The 15,655-nt window shown below is 44.7% G+C and overlaps 1 protein-coding gene across 14 annotated transcripts in view; it reads left to right on the forward strand.

The window, feature by feature from the left end:
* PAK6 (p21 (RAC1) activated kinase 6) overlaps window positions 1-15,655 on the forward strand; it is a 46,101-nt gene that overhangs the window by 15,605 nt on the left and 14,841 nt on the right. For 5 of the 14 annotated variants that reach the window (XM_028722389.2, XM_028722438.2, XM_077926721.1 and 2 more), the window contains exons 3-5: window positions 6,971-7,123; window positions 9,161-9,369; window positions 13,068-13,700. In XM_028722389.2, coding sequence (XP_028578222.2) covers window positions 9,166-9,369; window positions 13,068-13,700 — 837 coding nt within the window. In that variant the 5' untranslated portion in view covers window positions 6,971-7,123; window positions 9,161-9,165. Of the gene's footprint in view, window positions 1-3,056; window positions 3,296-3,333; window positions 3,440-6,175; window positions 6,290-6,970; window positions 7,124-9,160; window positions 9,370-13,067; window positions 13,701-15,655 lie in introns of those variants that run through there. The other 9 variants (XM_028722398.2, XM_028722468.2, XM_028722477.2 and 6 more) reach the window with 5 other exon arrangements.

The raw sequence follows: 15,655 nt of genomic DNA on the forward strand, positions 1-15,655 counted from the left end.
CAAGGCAAACTAAGGTGAGCTTGGGAGAGGTTGCCCATCCCTAGATCACAGCAAGGCCACATTCAGAGAGGCCACTTTCAGAATATTCCAATCATTTCATTTGTCCACACCCTAAGATTTTATCTACAGAAACACACAGGCTCACTAAATGGAATTTGCCATTCATATTATTAAGAGCCAATATACCCCCTAGCCATCAGATGCCATTCATTTAAAAATGAGAAAAGAACAAAACAACAACAATGCAGTTTAGGTTTCATTTATATTTTCTTTTTTTTACCCTTTCAGCCCTCTTGGTATAATTTTTCACAAGACACTGCACTCTTGCAGTTTCTTTCTCTTCTGTCCCCAAATACACCCAGCAATATAGCAAATAGTTTTTCTTTCTCACTCAGTCTCTGTCTCCCTCTTAAGCTTGTTTCTAATGGAATGGTAATCTGTGTCCACAAAAGGATTTAGAGCATTCCATCATCAGTTTGCAGTGCCATTGGCATCTTTAAAATGCCAGGAGCAGAGTGTCGTTATTGGGGAGAAAGCCATAAAATGCAACATACTAACAAAAAGTGACTGTACTTTGTGACGGAGGTGGGTGAAGGATTTTTCCCCCAGCAAGGAGGCAAAAGAAATGTACAACATCCTGGCTCTTCAATGGAGTAAGGAAGATGGGGTACCTGCAGTCCTGCGGATCATAATATCCAGCCAGCATTGCCATTGGTTGGCGCGATAGGAACTGTAGTTCAGGAACATCTCTGGAGGGCTACAAGGTCCCCCAGCTCTGGACTAAGGAATTCAGTCATCCCAGCTGCCTCCACATGTACTGCAGAAACCTCCCTTCGAATGCCAAACCATGGCTTCCATCTTCCCTGCCTCCCCACCTCCCAATCTTAGATTGCAAGGTAAAATCTGATTTACATTATTACACCCCTTTGGGAAAGGGCCCGTCATTTTTGCTTGTCTGCCAGGTGCTACAAACACCTGTGTTTAGGTATAAATAATGATAATACCGAATGGTTTCTGTGTGACTGCAAGTGTAATATACAGTGGTACCTCGGGTTAAGAATTTAATTCGTTCTGGAGGTCCGTTCTTACCCTGAAACTGTTCTTAACCCGAGGTACCACTTTAGCTAATGGGGCCTCCCGCTGCTGCCGCCGCACAATTTCTGTTCTCATCCTAAAGCTAAGTTCTTAACCCAAGGTACTATTTCTGGGTTAGCAGAGTCTGTAACCTGAAGCATCTGTAACCCGAGGTACCAATGTATTGGGTACACAAATACAGGTGTACAGGAGAATTTCCTGCTTTCTGTTTAGCAGCTCTGGCCTGCATAGTAATACAATAACATTCATCAGCCTTCTAATGAGATGTTGGTCTTAATAGCTGGAAATCTGGAGCATCTCTATAGCTATGAGGATCAAGGGAAATATCTGAAATCATTTCTGCTGAATAATTAGCAACCAGAGGAATGTAATCTCTCCAGTAATGAGTAGATGGGACCTTTTTTCATTTGGCACAAGTCTTAAGTTTTCTTCTGTCCCCCCTCAATATATACCCCACTAAGGAACAAAAGTACACATGACTTAAATTTGACTTTGCATCTAACATGTGAGGTTCTGTTGTTGTTTTTAAAAAAGCAAGCTGTATTCATTGGGGAGAGCTGGAAATTAATGAGATCAAGGATGGCACAGAGAGGAAGTGTAACCCTTTCTTCCTCTGCAGCAGTCGAGGAAAATCCCAGGTATGATGCTTGTATTTGCTTTGAGGGCAAACACTCCATTGGTGGCAGTGTGGGATTTCCTCCCAACACAAATACTAGTTTGAGAGGATAGTTCATCCTCCAGAAACACAAAAGGGGAAGAAGGGTTAAATTCCCTCTCCACAGCTGCTGGGATCTCATTAGTTATCAGCTCCCCTCTCTCAGCTGATGCAATTTGGATGCTGACCTGCCCCACCCCACACTGGCGGGGTGGGAGGTGCATTTAACCTCACCTCATATCTAGCTTGTTCCTGATACTTCACACCTGCTGCCTTCGGATTGGTGATATTACTATGCTTGTTCTTTGGCCTGTAACAAAGAAATCAGAACAAAGAATTAAAAGTATTGTCAAAAGAAGAAATGATAAACAACAACAACAACAACAACAACAACAACAACAACAACAACAATAGTTACCTCCAGTGCCTTTTTGTTATAGTAGTGAAAGAAAGAAAGAAATGCCAGTACTCATATCTTGGCCAAAGATTCTGTGGGTGCCAGCACAAAATGGCTGCCATGGGCAGTTGTAGGGCAGGAGGTGAAAGCAAAGAGGTCACAAAAAAGCCACTGGTTATTGCACCTATGGCTTTAGAGATCAACATAAGCAAAGAAAGGGGGAGATCCCTGCCCCATAGAACTTACAAACAAAATTTCAGTAGCAGGAAAGACAAGAGGAGGAGGGGAGGGAGAAAAAAAGAGAGAGGAAAAGTTAATAAGCCTGGGGAGGGGAGAAACTAGGACTCCGATGCACGTTCAGTCTGTGCAAGCATTTCAGTTTGCCAGATGGAACAATCCGCCCCTCTCTTCTGGCATCCAGCTCTGGGGTTTTCCTGACACCCCGGCCTCCCCCAGCCAATTTTTTTTGGGGGGTGCGGGGTGACAGAGAAATCCCCCTTACGCAAGCAGAATCCCTAATGAAGCTGATGGGCTCCATTAGGTGAACCCCGCTCAGGGGCGTTATCTGATGCTCGCCCTGCTCAGAGTAGACCCATTGAAATGAACGAAGCTGTTAGTCACGCCCATTCTTTTCCACGGGTCTGCTCTCACACAGCTCACAAATGCACCGTGCGGCCAGGGGGCTATAGCAAACGTGACGCTAGATCCCCGCTATTAACATGCACAGCGAGCCCGCGCCAAGAGCGAGTAGTTCGGCATCTCTTCTGGCAGGCTGGCCATTTCCCGGGCCACACACTCCCAGCCCCCGACCCTTTCCTTCTCCCTCTCCCCTCTCCCCACTCCCCTCTCCCTGACGGTGCCTGACCCCCTTTTTTCCTCCCCTCTTGCCTCGCCCCTCCTTCCCAGCTGGTCCCTCCTCCCTCTTGCTCTGAATCTGCCGGCTGTGCTTTTCCTCGCAGTCACTGGGAGATGTGACAGCCTTTGGGATTGTATTATCTATGAAAAAGCTATATCCGGAGTTGAAAAAAATCTTGACGTGGCTCCCGGGCAGCAGGGATGGATCGTGGAGAGAATCTCAGTCTCGAGCGCCTTTTCCTTTATGGCAGGGACTGATTATTTCCGCTGGTGGCTGTTCTCTCAGTACAGATGTGAGCACTAAACGGAGTGGGGGGGGGGAATAGGTCGGGGGGGGGCAGCAGAGACTAAAGACTAGCATGTTACTGAAATGTCAGTGTCTTGGAAGTACAGGCTGTATGTCAAAAAGGGACCTTCTCTAATTGCTTAAGCCTCAGGTATGCATTTTACATTTACTTACCAGGTCCAAATCCAGTTGTGAATTAAAATTGCTCTTGTGTGTTCTTTCTCTACCAGCTCAAAAAGTGTTTGATTTAGGCTTTTTGTATTTTTTAAAAAATATATTAAATGGGGGGGGGGGAGAGAAATGCAAATACGCTCCAGGAGTGCTGGAAGCAGAACTGTAATGCACGAGGACAGTGTGGCTTCAGCAAAATGCAAAATGTAAGCAGGTTATTAAAACTGAAACAGGAGGATTTCTCTCTCTCTCTTTAAAATCAGTTTTTGTGCATGGTGGGTCTCTCCCCCTCCCAGCAATCTTGCTAGTCTGACCTTTTAAACCATGTCCACCTGTCTGGTATGAGGCTGTGGTCTAAGATAGCTGAGATAGCTGGTGGAAATAAGACACAAATGCTGCTAGGAAACCCGAGGTGTTATGAATGCAAAATTGGATGCAGTTTTCATCATCCTCACTACTTGTGAGCAAATACGTGTCTGCTATTGAAGGTGCCCATGTGTCTCTCTGAGCCAGGTAACTGTTGCATCTGCAGGTGTAACTGCCTTCCTTGGGTGTTTTTTTGGGGGAAATTGTGGTCGGATTCTGGCAGTCTTTGTGGGTGTGGGCTTGAGAGCTGGCCAAGAGTTCCAGACCACAACTGCAGTGTAAAAGTGTTTAGTCCATAACTCAAGAAGACTTTGAAGAACGCTGTTGCTAATAGCTGCTCACCACAGCCATGGTTCCTTCGTTCATTTCTTTTCAAAGCATTTGAATTTACTGAAGCATTGCTTTGGGGGTGTGGGGAAGGAAGAAAGAAATGGTCCAGAATCCAAAGAAACTTAAAATTAGGGAGGGAACCTGGAGGAATATTATCATGTTGGTCACTGGTTGATCTTTTGTCTTGAGAATGAAGGAAGTTTCAAATGCATGTTTTGAATGAGGCATGGCAGCAAGTTGGGGGGAAAGTTATAGAAATTCACTAGCCTAGTGCAGGTGGATGAGCCAAATATAAGATAAGAACATCAGAAGAGTCTTCCTGGATCAGACCAGTGCCCCATCTGGGCCAGCATTCTGCTCTCACAGTGGCCAAGCAGGTGCCTATGGAGAGCTGCTGCCAACCTGTGTTGAAAATACTGAGCTAAATGGGTCAATGGTCTGGGCTCAGTATAAGGCAACTTCCTGTGTTCTGGCCATAGTGACCATTAGATTCTAGCAATGGTCGCTATTGCTGGAATCCAGAGCCATTGAGATTGCAACGTTTACCCACTTACCTGGGAGTAAGGCTCTTTCGACTCATTGGACTTCTGAGTAAATATGCATAGGGGTAGTACTGTTAGTCTCGTGTCTGTGGGCTGCCTTGAATGTGTCACGCAAGAGACATTTGCAAGCTGTTGGGAAATCATAACGTGGCAAAAAGGCTGACTGTGACTTGACTACATGTCACACAATTTCCCACGCTAAGGTGGCATTTAGTGTGGTTCATTTCACCTTCTGTGCACAGGCCCTTGGTATGGGAGTGGCTCCAAGGGAATAACCGGTGAGGAGAAAAAGGAAGAGCAAAGTTTAAAGTAGCAAGATCACAAAATTACTGAGTCTGTTAATTATGTTGTTGTTTGTTCTTATTTTGTGCTGAGGTGGGGCTTTCTGTTGGTTGTTGAAGGGCACATTTGGTTGGCTTGCCACTCTGCTTTCGATGCCCAAGGTAATAGGAGGTGGTGGTTTTTTGTTTTTGTTTTTTACAATTATGGCTATATTGAAAATAGCTTGGGGGACCACAGCTGACTGGACTTTGGGGACAATGGTGTAGATGACAATGTTTTAGATGACAATCTCATTACTTGCTATATCAGACTATTTGTCAAGATAATGATAGGTATTACTCATACTCTCTTGACAGCTGAGACACTTGTTTAATATCAAGGGCACAACTTCCTGAACTCTTCTTATGACTCCTGGCTAACTCACTTTCATTTAGTAGCTCATTTGTATTGATGGAAGCTTCACGATGCCTTGGCATCATTCTGTTGCTACCAGCAACATTGCTGGGCATATATCATTCTTAGACATAGGAGTGGGCGCTCATTTTTTGGTTTAAAGGGTCGACACTATAAGCTTAGCCTTCAATCTTTCCCGCCCACAATGAACCAATTGCCAGCTTTAGTCCAGTAGAAGCTGTTGACAGTAGTCAAAATTACTCTTGGAACAATCTCTACCATATGGATTGCCTTACCAACTAGGAGTATATCTGAGGGAACTACGGTGATCTTTTTAAGAGCATTGACACCACCCACTTATTGAGTTTTATTCCTATCTTCCTTTTGTTTCTTACTAACTGGCATAGGAGCCAACTCCTAGGGGCCGAGGTCCTTTTGGCCCCCTGCAATAAAATATTTGAGCCCCCTCCCCGGCGGTTGATGGGCATTGTGATTCAAATGGTGTGCATGTGATCAGTTATGTGGGGCAAGGCTTACCTGCCCCCTTCCCAATATTTTATTCAAGATGACACCCCTGCTGATGGGAGTAATAAGTAAGCAGTGAGCATATCCAAAATGCATATTGCTATTTATACCAAAACTGTCCTCTGTTTGTTGTCATGAAGCAGCAAATTCAGGCAGTTATTTGAAAGGAGAAGTGTTAACAGAAGAATGAGTGACAGCAGGTGTGTTTGTGTGTGATGGAATGGTGAGTGGAGTCAGAGTGAGTGACAAATACTCTCCGTCTCTCGAGAAGGGCAGTTAGGAGACAGTTGGGCAGAGAGAGAGAGAGAGAGAGAGAGAGAGAGAGAGAGAGAGAGAGAGAAAAGCTGTTGAGTGGGAACAGAAAAAGAGAGAGAGGACTGCTTCAAAGGCTGGTAGTCAGAATAGCTTTTCCAGGGGGGAGTCGGCGTGTTAGGCTAAACAGAACCATTGTTCCTTGTTTTGTACTTGTTCTTCTGGGTGTTATTTTCTATAAATAAATATGTTTAATTGCTTTACATTTCTGAATGTCTTTTGGTTTGGGGGAATATAGGGTAGCATATCTCACCCCATGCAATGGCTTTGGCTTATATAGTGAATTGTATAAAAGAAAAATTTTCCTGCGGTATATCTGAAGAAGTGTGCATCCACACAAAAGCTCATACCAACTTAGTTGGTCTCTAAGGTGCTACTGGAAGGAATTTTTTTATTTTGTTGCAGTGTAGCAGTTAGAGTACTGGACCCGGGAGACCAGAGTTAAAATCCTGACTCATGTATGAAGCCCATAGGATAACTTTGGGTCGGTCACTATCTCTCGGCCTAACCTGCCTCAGAGGGTGATTGTGCGGATAAAATAGAGAGAAAGAGAAGTATTTATGTCACTTTGAGCTCCTGGGAGAAAAAGTGAGGTATGAATGTAATCATGAATAAAAGTAGAGCTTAACTCTATAGGTGGAGGCAGCTGTGTATTTGGGGGGGGGGACTTAAGGGGAAGTCTAGACTTGGTGGACAGGTAGGAGCCAGGGCCTTTTAGGGAACGTCTGGGACATCACACCATTTTTGTTTGTATTTTGCAGAGAGCTAAAGAATAGACAGGAATCTCTGGGGAACTTTGGAGAAGTGGAAGCATGAGTGACCTATAGCAGAAAGGAAGAAGCCAAAAGTGTTATGAACTGCCCTCTGCTTGACCATTCCAACTGGTCATTAGAAGAATTAATAACTAAGAATTGGTACCTACGTTTGCTTATATCCTCCTCCCTCCATCTTCCTTTTATGTTGTATCTTTTAGATTGCAAACCTGAGGACAGAGACTGTCTTATTACTGATCTTTGTAGATTGTTGTTATTTTATTTTATTGACTAATATACCGCCTTATACCCAGAGGTCTCAAGGCAGTTAATTACTCTGGGAGCCATTTTTCAACAGAAGAACAGAGCTAATGTTCTTGTGTGTATATCTATGTGTGTATATGTGTACAGTATGTGTGCAGTATGGTACCACAATGTACTGCTTTACAGGGGGACAATGTAAAGTAGGATAACCCAGTAGTGCTAGCACTGTGTCTGGACACTCTGAAATCTAGATGAATGCAAACCTGTGCAGGTGTGTGTCATTGTGTAGGTTTGATATACATTGGACAGGTACATAGATGAGCTAGAATTTATCAACCAGTTTGCTGATCAGAGTGGCCAGCTCATCTCACACACTGTTTGCTAGTTCAGCAGTTTTCCTTTTAAGGAATGTGACTGAGTGGTTATATGGTTTGGCTAAGTGTAAATGTGTGGATTTCTAGAGAGATTGTGGCTCCTGTGCTTCTCCCCCTGTAAACCACCATGGTGCAGCTTGTGGACTACCTTGGTTACACCTGGCAGAAGCAGATTTAGGGTAGCATGGTTGGTTCGGTCACACTGGGAGAATGGAGCACAGGAGGCAGGTGTGTGTATCTGAATGTTGGTGTCACACAGGGTGCTGCTGAAATTTTAGAACCCACGGTCTGCCACTGCAACTGGAGCAAGAGAAAGCCAGAAACCCAGGTTTGGATGTCACACTAAGCCAAACCATGGCTTACCTTGGGCAGCATGGCAGCTGCAGATCTGGGGGAGGAACTCAGCTGCTGTGATCTCCTCTGCAGGAACCTGTGTGTTCACACTAAACCATGGTTTAGTGCAAGATGGAGCTGTTCTGCCAGGTCTTTGGCCAGGGTTCAGTCTGACTCCCTCTCTCCTTTCATAAGAACTTGCATGAAAGTGGCCTCCCAGTTTTTCTCACAGGTGCAGATAAGTTCAGCACAAACAGTTGGGCTTGGTGAGCATTTAATGTTCCCAGCCCTAATCTTCGGGTTGCCATCTGATTGGGTTTTATTCTGATCCTGATCTGATTTTAGGATGTATCTTAATTGAGTGCCTGATTTTATGTTAATGTGTTATACATTTGATGTTAGCCACTCTGAGCCTGGTTTTGGCCGGGGAGGATGGGGTATAAATAATAATAATAATAATAATAATAATAATAATAATAATAATAATAAATTAGTGTTATGTGAAAATCAGGTTACCTTTAATCATCACCCCCTTTGTCTTTACCATTTAGATGCTTGTGTTTTGGGTTCCCAACTGTCTTCAGAGAAGGAATGGCTGCTCTACATCTTTCATGAGCAACATTTGAATCTTGTCCATTTTTAAACCTGTTCATTAATTAAATCTAGGCTCTTTTGTGGGCACTGTGATGCAGTTTGCAGACAAAACGAACTTCCCTCTGAAGTCAGCATATCACAGTAGAGCAGTATTATAACCATCCAGCTATTATGGACTGTGCTGACCCCAGAAAATAGGGCAGGATGGCAAAGAATACATTCAGAATATGTGGTACATATTTTTGCTTGGAGCTATGGTATTAGCTGTGACGACTGTGATGAACAATATGGAATGCGATCACGTTAGTAAGCGTGACACTGAAGTGTGATGCATAATGCAAATATTGCCAGAAAAGTCTGTGGCTGCTACAGTAGACATTATTCCTACTGAATTCATGCTCTGCCTCTGACCCAAATTCAGAGCAAAAATATCCCAACTGTGGTAGTGAGCAGGCTCAGGAGAGCTCCTTGTGAAGTTGAAGAGCTGTGCAGGCAACTGAAATCTGAAAAGAGAGAAAGCTCTGCATGGGGAATGTGGGTCTCCAGCAGAGCCTTACAGTTGGAACGTGCAACTAGCTTCTTGTATTGTGGTCCAAAAATAAATAAATCAGCTTATTTTATCTTTCTTATCCAGGCACGATGTTCCGCAAGAAAAAGAAGAAACGCCCTGAGATCTCTGCTCCACAGAACTTTGAGCACCGTGTGCACACCTCGTTTGATCCAAAGGAGGGGAAATTTATTGGCCTGCCTCTGCAATGGCAGAATATCTTGGACACTCTGAGGCGGCCCAAACCCGTCGTAGACCCTTCAAGGATCACCCGGGTGCAGCTTCAGCCTATGAAGGTGAGGATGAAATATCTGAACTCTCCCCAATCATCTGGAATCTGAATTAAATATTCCCTCCTTTACATTTCAGCTTGTCAGATACGGAGGGGATGCAGCAACTCCCTTATAAAGAATGGTTGCAAGGTGTGGGATTTTATAGTTCAGAGATAAGGCAAATAAGAAGTGACATGATAGAAGTTCATAAAACTATGCATGGCATGGAGTAAGTGGCTAGAGAAGTTCTTCCTTTTTCTCTTATACTCAACTCATGGACACCTAATGAAGCTGAGTGTCAGAAGATTCAGGACAGATAAAAGAAAGTAATGTTTCATGCAATGCATAGTTGAACTATGGAACTGGCTCCCACAAGAGGAGGTGATGGCCACCAACTTGGATGGCTTTTTAAAAGAATTAGACCAATTCATGGAGGAGAGGGCTGCCAGTGACTCCTATCCATGATGGCTTCGCTCTGCCATCACAGCTGGAGGCAGCAAGAAGAAGAAGAAGAGGAGTTTGGATTTGATATCCCGCCTTTCACTCCCTTTAAGGAGTCTCAAAGCGGCTAACATTCTCCTCTCCCTTCCTGCCCCACAACAAACACTCTGTGAGGTGAGTGGGGCTGAGAGACTTCAGAGAAGTGTGACTGGCCCAAGGTCACCCAGCAGCCTCATGTGGAGGAGTGGAGACGCGAACCCGGTTCCCCAGATTACGAGACTACCGCTCTTAACCACTACATCATACTGGCAATGTTTCTGAATGCCAGTTGCTAGACACTACAGTAGGGGAGAGGGCTCTTGCTGGTCAGATCCTGCTTGCTGGTTTCCCACAGGCAACTGTTCAGCTACTGTGAGAATGGGAAGCTGGACTCAATGGTCTATTTAGCGACTGTCCCTTTTCTGTGGAACACTCTTCTTGTTGAGATAGAACAGGCACCCACTATCCACACATTCTGGAAACAATTGAAGACATCTTTGCTCCAACAGGCTTTCCCAGCTGGATGTTTGCCATGGGTGTCTATTTTATATGGTTTTAGATGTTGGCTTTTTAAAACAGGTTTTTTGTGTGATTAATACATTAGCAACAACTTTCAATGGTATAGGAGCCCTTTTCTCTTTCCCGTCTGGGCACTCTTCATCTCACTTCGGAATTGATGTTGTCCTTTATTTTTCTTTAACTGCCTAGATATAATCTCATTCCATCTTGGGAAAGCATGTGTGAAGCAAACTGTCTCGAAGCCCGTTCTGTTGCAGTAACCCAGAAATTATGAACATGGGAGATTGTTTGAGAGAGACTGAAGAGGCCAAGCAACCCCTGTTAAGTGGGCTCCTTGACCTGAGTGTTTGTTTCAGCCATTCCCTCCCCACCCCCCGCAACTCTTTTTTTATTAAATTATCACCACATACGGAGCAAGAAGCCCAGCCCATCTGCCAGGGCCCGTCTCCTGAGCCAGCTGGGTGGCTGACAGAGCAAGTCAGACTGTTGACAAAAAGCAAAAGAGCACATATGCGTGCCTGCACAAGTAGATGGATGCATTTCCATGGCAGAAGTGGAGAGAAGGAACATCCTAGTCCTAGTGCAGATCCCCATGTTCCTGATAGGGCAGCATATCTGTTAGAGCTTTTCTCTGCCTATTTTAGAATCACTACCACCGGCCAGAATAGGTAGAGAGAGAGGAAAGAGGTAGTTATGGTTGGGTCATAGGATTGGCTTAAACCTGGATGGATGGATCAGGCCTTCCTGACCGATTATGGAGTAGCACATATGCATATGTGAATGCTCTCTGGTAGTCCTCTACCATATTTATATCTATTACAGTGAACTGCATGCTTACATGAGTAAGGGAGTCAGGAGTCAGGAGAAGCTACTGTTTTGACTGCTGCAGTTAATTCAGCCTGTGTTTTATGAAGGCACTGCAGAGATGCTAGCAAAGGGAAGAAATTCTCTTCTCACTCCAGGGGAAGTCCCCCCCCCCTCTATACGGATTGGGAATGGTGCCAGGAGAAGGCATGGGTATTGTATCGGGCCTCCCTGTGGTGAAATAGATGGTGTTAGTTAATAGATTCTTAAGCTTCTTACTTCCTAAGTAAATGAGTTGGCTAAGCTGCAAGGTAGATAAGGTGTGGGAGGGGCAGGGGTCTGGGATAGAGAGACGTGTGTGCTATACAGTGGTACCTTGGGTTACATACGCTTCAGGTTACATACGTTTCAGGTTACAGACTCCGCTAACCCAGAAATATTACCTCGGGTTAAGAACTTTGCTTCAGTATGAGAACAGAAATTGTGCTCCGGCAGCGGGAGGCCCCATTAGCTAAAGTGGTGCTTCAGGTTAAGAACAGTTTCAGGTTAAGAACGGACCTCCGGAACGAATTAAGTACTTAACCCACGGTACCACTGTATTACGTTCCAGAATCAACATTATTTGCACATGGTCACAATATGATTTGTCTCAGAATGGAGCCAGTTTCTTACTGTGGGCGAGTTGGTCGGTGAGAACATAAAGCTATCATTATTATAGATTTAGCATTGCAGATGATTTCCCCCACAGCATTTTGATACATCACTCAGTAAGGGGTAGCAGACAGCTAGAACAAGACTGTGGATTGTATCCAAATAGCTGGTTCATCATGTGTGCATTTACTGTGGCTTAACTCCAAACTCTTCCCTTCTCATATTGTCTGCACAGATTGAAACAAGCCCAGCTCCCTCAGCCCTATGATTGCTTGAATTGAGCCTCAGATATTACCCCTATTCCATTGTTGTCAAAAATGTGAGTTAGTGGCCAGAGTGGGGAGGGCTGCATTCACCTCGCACCTATTCCAAAATCTCCTAAAGGCTCTCTGCACTGCTAGAGATATGTCTTTAATGCATGAGCAAGACTTTGGTTGGAGCTGCTGCAGGGTGCGATGGTAGGAGCTGAATGGGTGCATCTCCTCCCCCCTTCCATTAATGCAACTATTGTTGTGTGTTTGTCAATGACTGAACATGGCTCCAGTTTTTAAAACAAATAGCAATTAAAAACAAATAGCAGGAGGCACAAATGTACTGTCTATCTGAGGCGTGGGGGGCGGTGGCTTTGCATGAGGTATATTTCTCAGCACCTTGCCATGTTAAGTCTGTAGGTAGCGCCAAGCCCTTTTCCAATTCAAGTTCAGCATCACACAGAAGATGACCATCTCGATGGGGGCCCTGGAAGACCTGCTCCCAGTCTTGCAGGCGCTTTCCACCTACGTGGGAGGGCAGGGCCCTGACGGACTCCAGCTACAAAAACTGGAGTTATTGCTCTCAAATTTTTATATCATTATTTTAGATCTTGTGATTTATGTGGCAGTTGTTCAGTTTGCTTGTGTATTTTAAATGTTTTATTTATTGTTTATGACTACTGTTGTCATGTTGTAGTTATGTATATTTCTATGTTGTAAACTGCCTTGAGCATGGTTTGAACTGTGGAAAAGTGGCATACAAATAAAATTTTGTATGTAATCTTTATTAAATTTGTATACCACCCTTCATCTGAAGATCTCAAGGTGCTTCACAGCATATGTACCGTATGTAGGCATGTAAAGCAGAATGTTCACCCCATAAATCTCTAATTCCAGTGAGAGGAAGGTTCAAGTTACACACTCAAAATGCCTGAGAATCTTCTGAATGAATCATTTGAGAATGCCTGAACAGGTGACCACAGAACGTTAACATAGCTTTTGTTTGTTTTGTGGTAGACGGTTGTGAGAGCCAGTACATTTGAAGTGGAAGGATATATCTCTGGGATACTCAATGACATCCAGAAGCTTTCCCTCATCAGTTCAAATACCCTGAGGGGGAAAAGTCCCACGAGCAGGAGAAGAGCCCAGTCGCTGGGGCTTCTGGGAGAAGATGGACCCACTGACATGTACCTACAGTGTGCGGAACCAGACTGGGCAGACAAATATGGAAACTACCTCAACTGCAATGGTGGGAGCAAGTCCTCGAGACGGCAGACTTTATGGCCAGATTATAAACCTGCATTGGACGGACAGGCTCACTCCAATGGCCTCGTAATGAAAGCGCAGTCTCTTGGCCCTTCAGAATTCCAGGGCGCCAACAGCCGCTTTATCCCACTCTCCTCAGGTTTTCAGCGCCAGCAATACATCCCGGTTCCTGAGGCAAACAGTGAAGATGCTGGAAGGGGATGGAGCTCCGAAGAGCACTACGCTCAGCCTAGCCAGGGGAGCCAAGCTAATTCGAGGCCGCCCGGGGAAGGCAGTCCTGGCTCCAAATCGAGAGACAACAGCTTGAAGAGGAGGCTCTTGAGAAGCGTGTTCCCCTCGTCCAGCGCCTCAAACAAGATCGGAAACAGCCAAACACAGATAAAGGTATGTTTATTTTGTGCCTGAGAGGTTGGTGCCTTTCAAGTACAGTTCTGAAGGTCAATATGGCTTCTAATAGTTTAAAGTTAATGTCAGGCTAGGGCTTATGCTTGCATTATGGAGCAGCTATTGGCCTAAATTTGCACTGATGTTACACCATCGACACAATCCACAGAGCAGCCTGGTATATTCTTTGGCAAACTGTATTTCCCCTTGTTGCCCACAGCACAGCTGTCAAGGGAGCCAAGACAAACAAGCAAATCTATGTCTGCAATCATCGTAATTTGCTTGTCAATGTCATTGTCCTTGGCAGTAGTGTAGTGGCGAACTCATGGTGGTCACACCCATGCGCCGTTCTAAGATCATACAGCTTTCTTGGATTATACAATAATCTTATAATTATATCATAGCCATAATTAAGGATGCATTGCCCCAATCAGTGCAGATCTCCATGTTTTGCCTTTTAGCCAGATCTACTATTTTCTGTGTACATACGTGGGCAAATGATTTGGAGCTCCAACAACCTCTTTGGGAGGGACTTAAGTTGTGTTTTCTGTGAAGTTCTATTGTATGGAGCAGAACTTGCACACCATTCTTTTGAAACTGGAGCACTGTATGCTTTCAGTGTTCCTAGATGCTTAGCTTTGGAGCATGAAGTGACTACAAAGCTCCCCTTTCATGTTCATTGGGTCGCTGTGGGACTCTGGAGACAGGGACCCTGCTGCAGAATAGTATCAGGTCTTCGACTCTCCATTACTCTGTCCATTACGCAACTAGTCTTTGGACTCTCCACGGTTCTTCAAAACGTATGTTTCTAGGCCTCATGATGATACGGAAATGAAATGAAATTTGATCTTTGTGTACTAAAGATCCAGATGTTCCTGAATCTGAGACTACCTATTATTCTTCTCATGGGGAGAAAATCATAATTGGGGCTGAATTTTGAGTGAGAAAATACCTGTTGGAAATATGGTGAATGCAGCTGCCCTGCCCTCGAATGGCCATTCATTCACGTAAGCTCTCAAGGTTGCATTTGTTTAAGAAAATAAAATGGTAGATCAGTGGTTCTTAAGCAGTAGGCTGGGACCCACCAGTGGGCTTCAGTGTCATTGTCTGCCTCCTCCCTGGCCTGCTCTGCCCCAAGCAACCCAGTCATATTTTTTATTATAATATTTATTTATTTATATAGCAAACAAGCTGGGAATACAAAGGAAGGGAACAAGAGAGGAAAGTTGTTACAGGAGGAAGAAGAGAATGTAGAAGGACTGGATGGAGGGATGAAAAAAAACCTGGCTGGCTGGGGTGCATGTGCTGAAAGTAAGGCACAAGTTGAGTGTGAAAGGAGAATGGGATAAGAAACTACAAGAGATGGGTAAAAATACTTAGAGAGGCAAGTAGGAGTGGGAAGGGAACAATATAAAAGAAAAAGCCTTCTCCATGTAGAGACACTGGATCAGCAAATTCTGTCTAAATTGAAGAGGCTGAGTCACAATACCTCCTGAGCCAACATCTGTCGTAGCTTGAGGAAAGTTGAGCTATGGAACTCCTCGCAGCAAGGAAAATGCTGTGGTAAAGAATTTATCAAAGATTGATTTGATATTCATGGAAAATTATGCTAGCCATTGATAGGTGGTGTCAGGGCCGCCTCAGGTCCCAGCTCACAAGAGACCAACGCCAAGTCCACTTTATTTACAAAAGTCTTTATTGAAGTACATTGTTTGTTCCACAGCCGAGGCGCGCAGCCCCACGTCTGTTACGCTTAGACCGCTGAAGTCCCCTCTGAATCAGTCCCGCCTCTACACCAGTTTAAGAGGCTTGTGCTGGTCCACCTCTTCTTGTCCTTCCTTTTCCGCAGGGTCTTTCTGCCCCCCTGGGTTCCTTCCTTCCTGCTTTCCCCTGACGCTGAGTCCCCAGACGCCTGTTCCCCCCTCCTCCGTGCTTTGGGACCAGGCTCCTCCTCC

Source organism: Podarcis muralis, chromosome 1 (assembly GCF_964188315.1).
Source record: "Podarcis muralis chromosome 1, rPodMur119.hap1.1, whole genome shotgun sequence".
In the NCBI taxonomy this organism is placed as follows: domain Eukaryota; kingdom Metazoa; phylum Chordata; class Lepidosauria; order Squamata; family Lacertidae; genus Podarcis; species Podarcis muralis.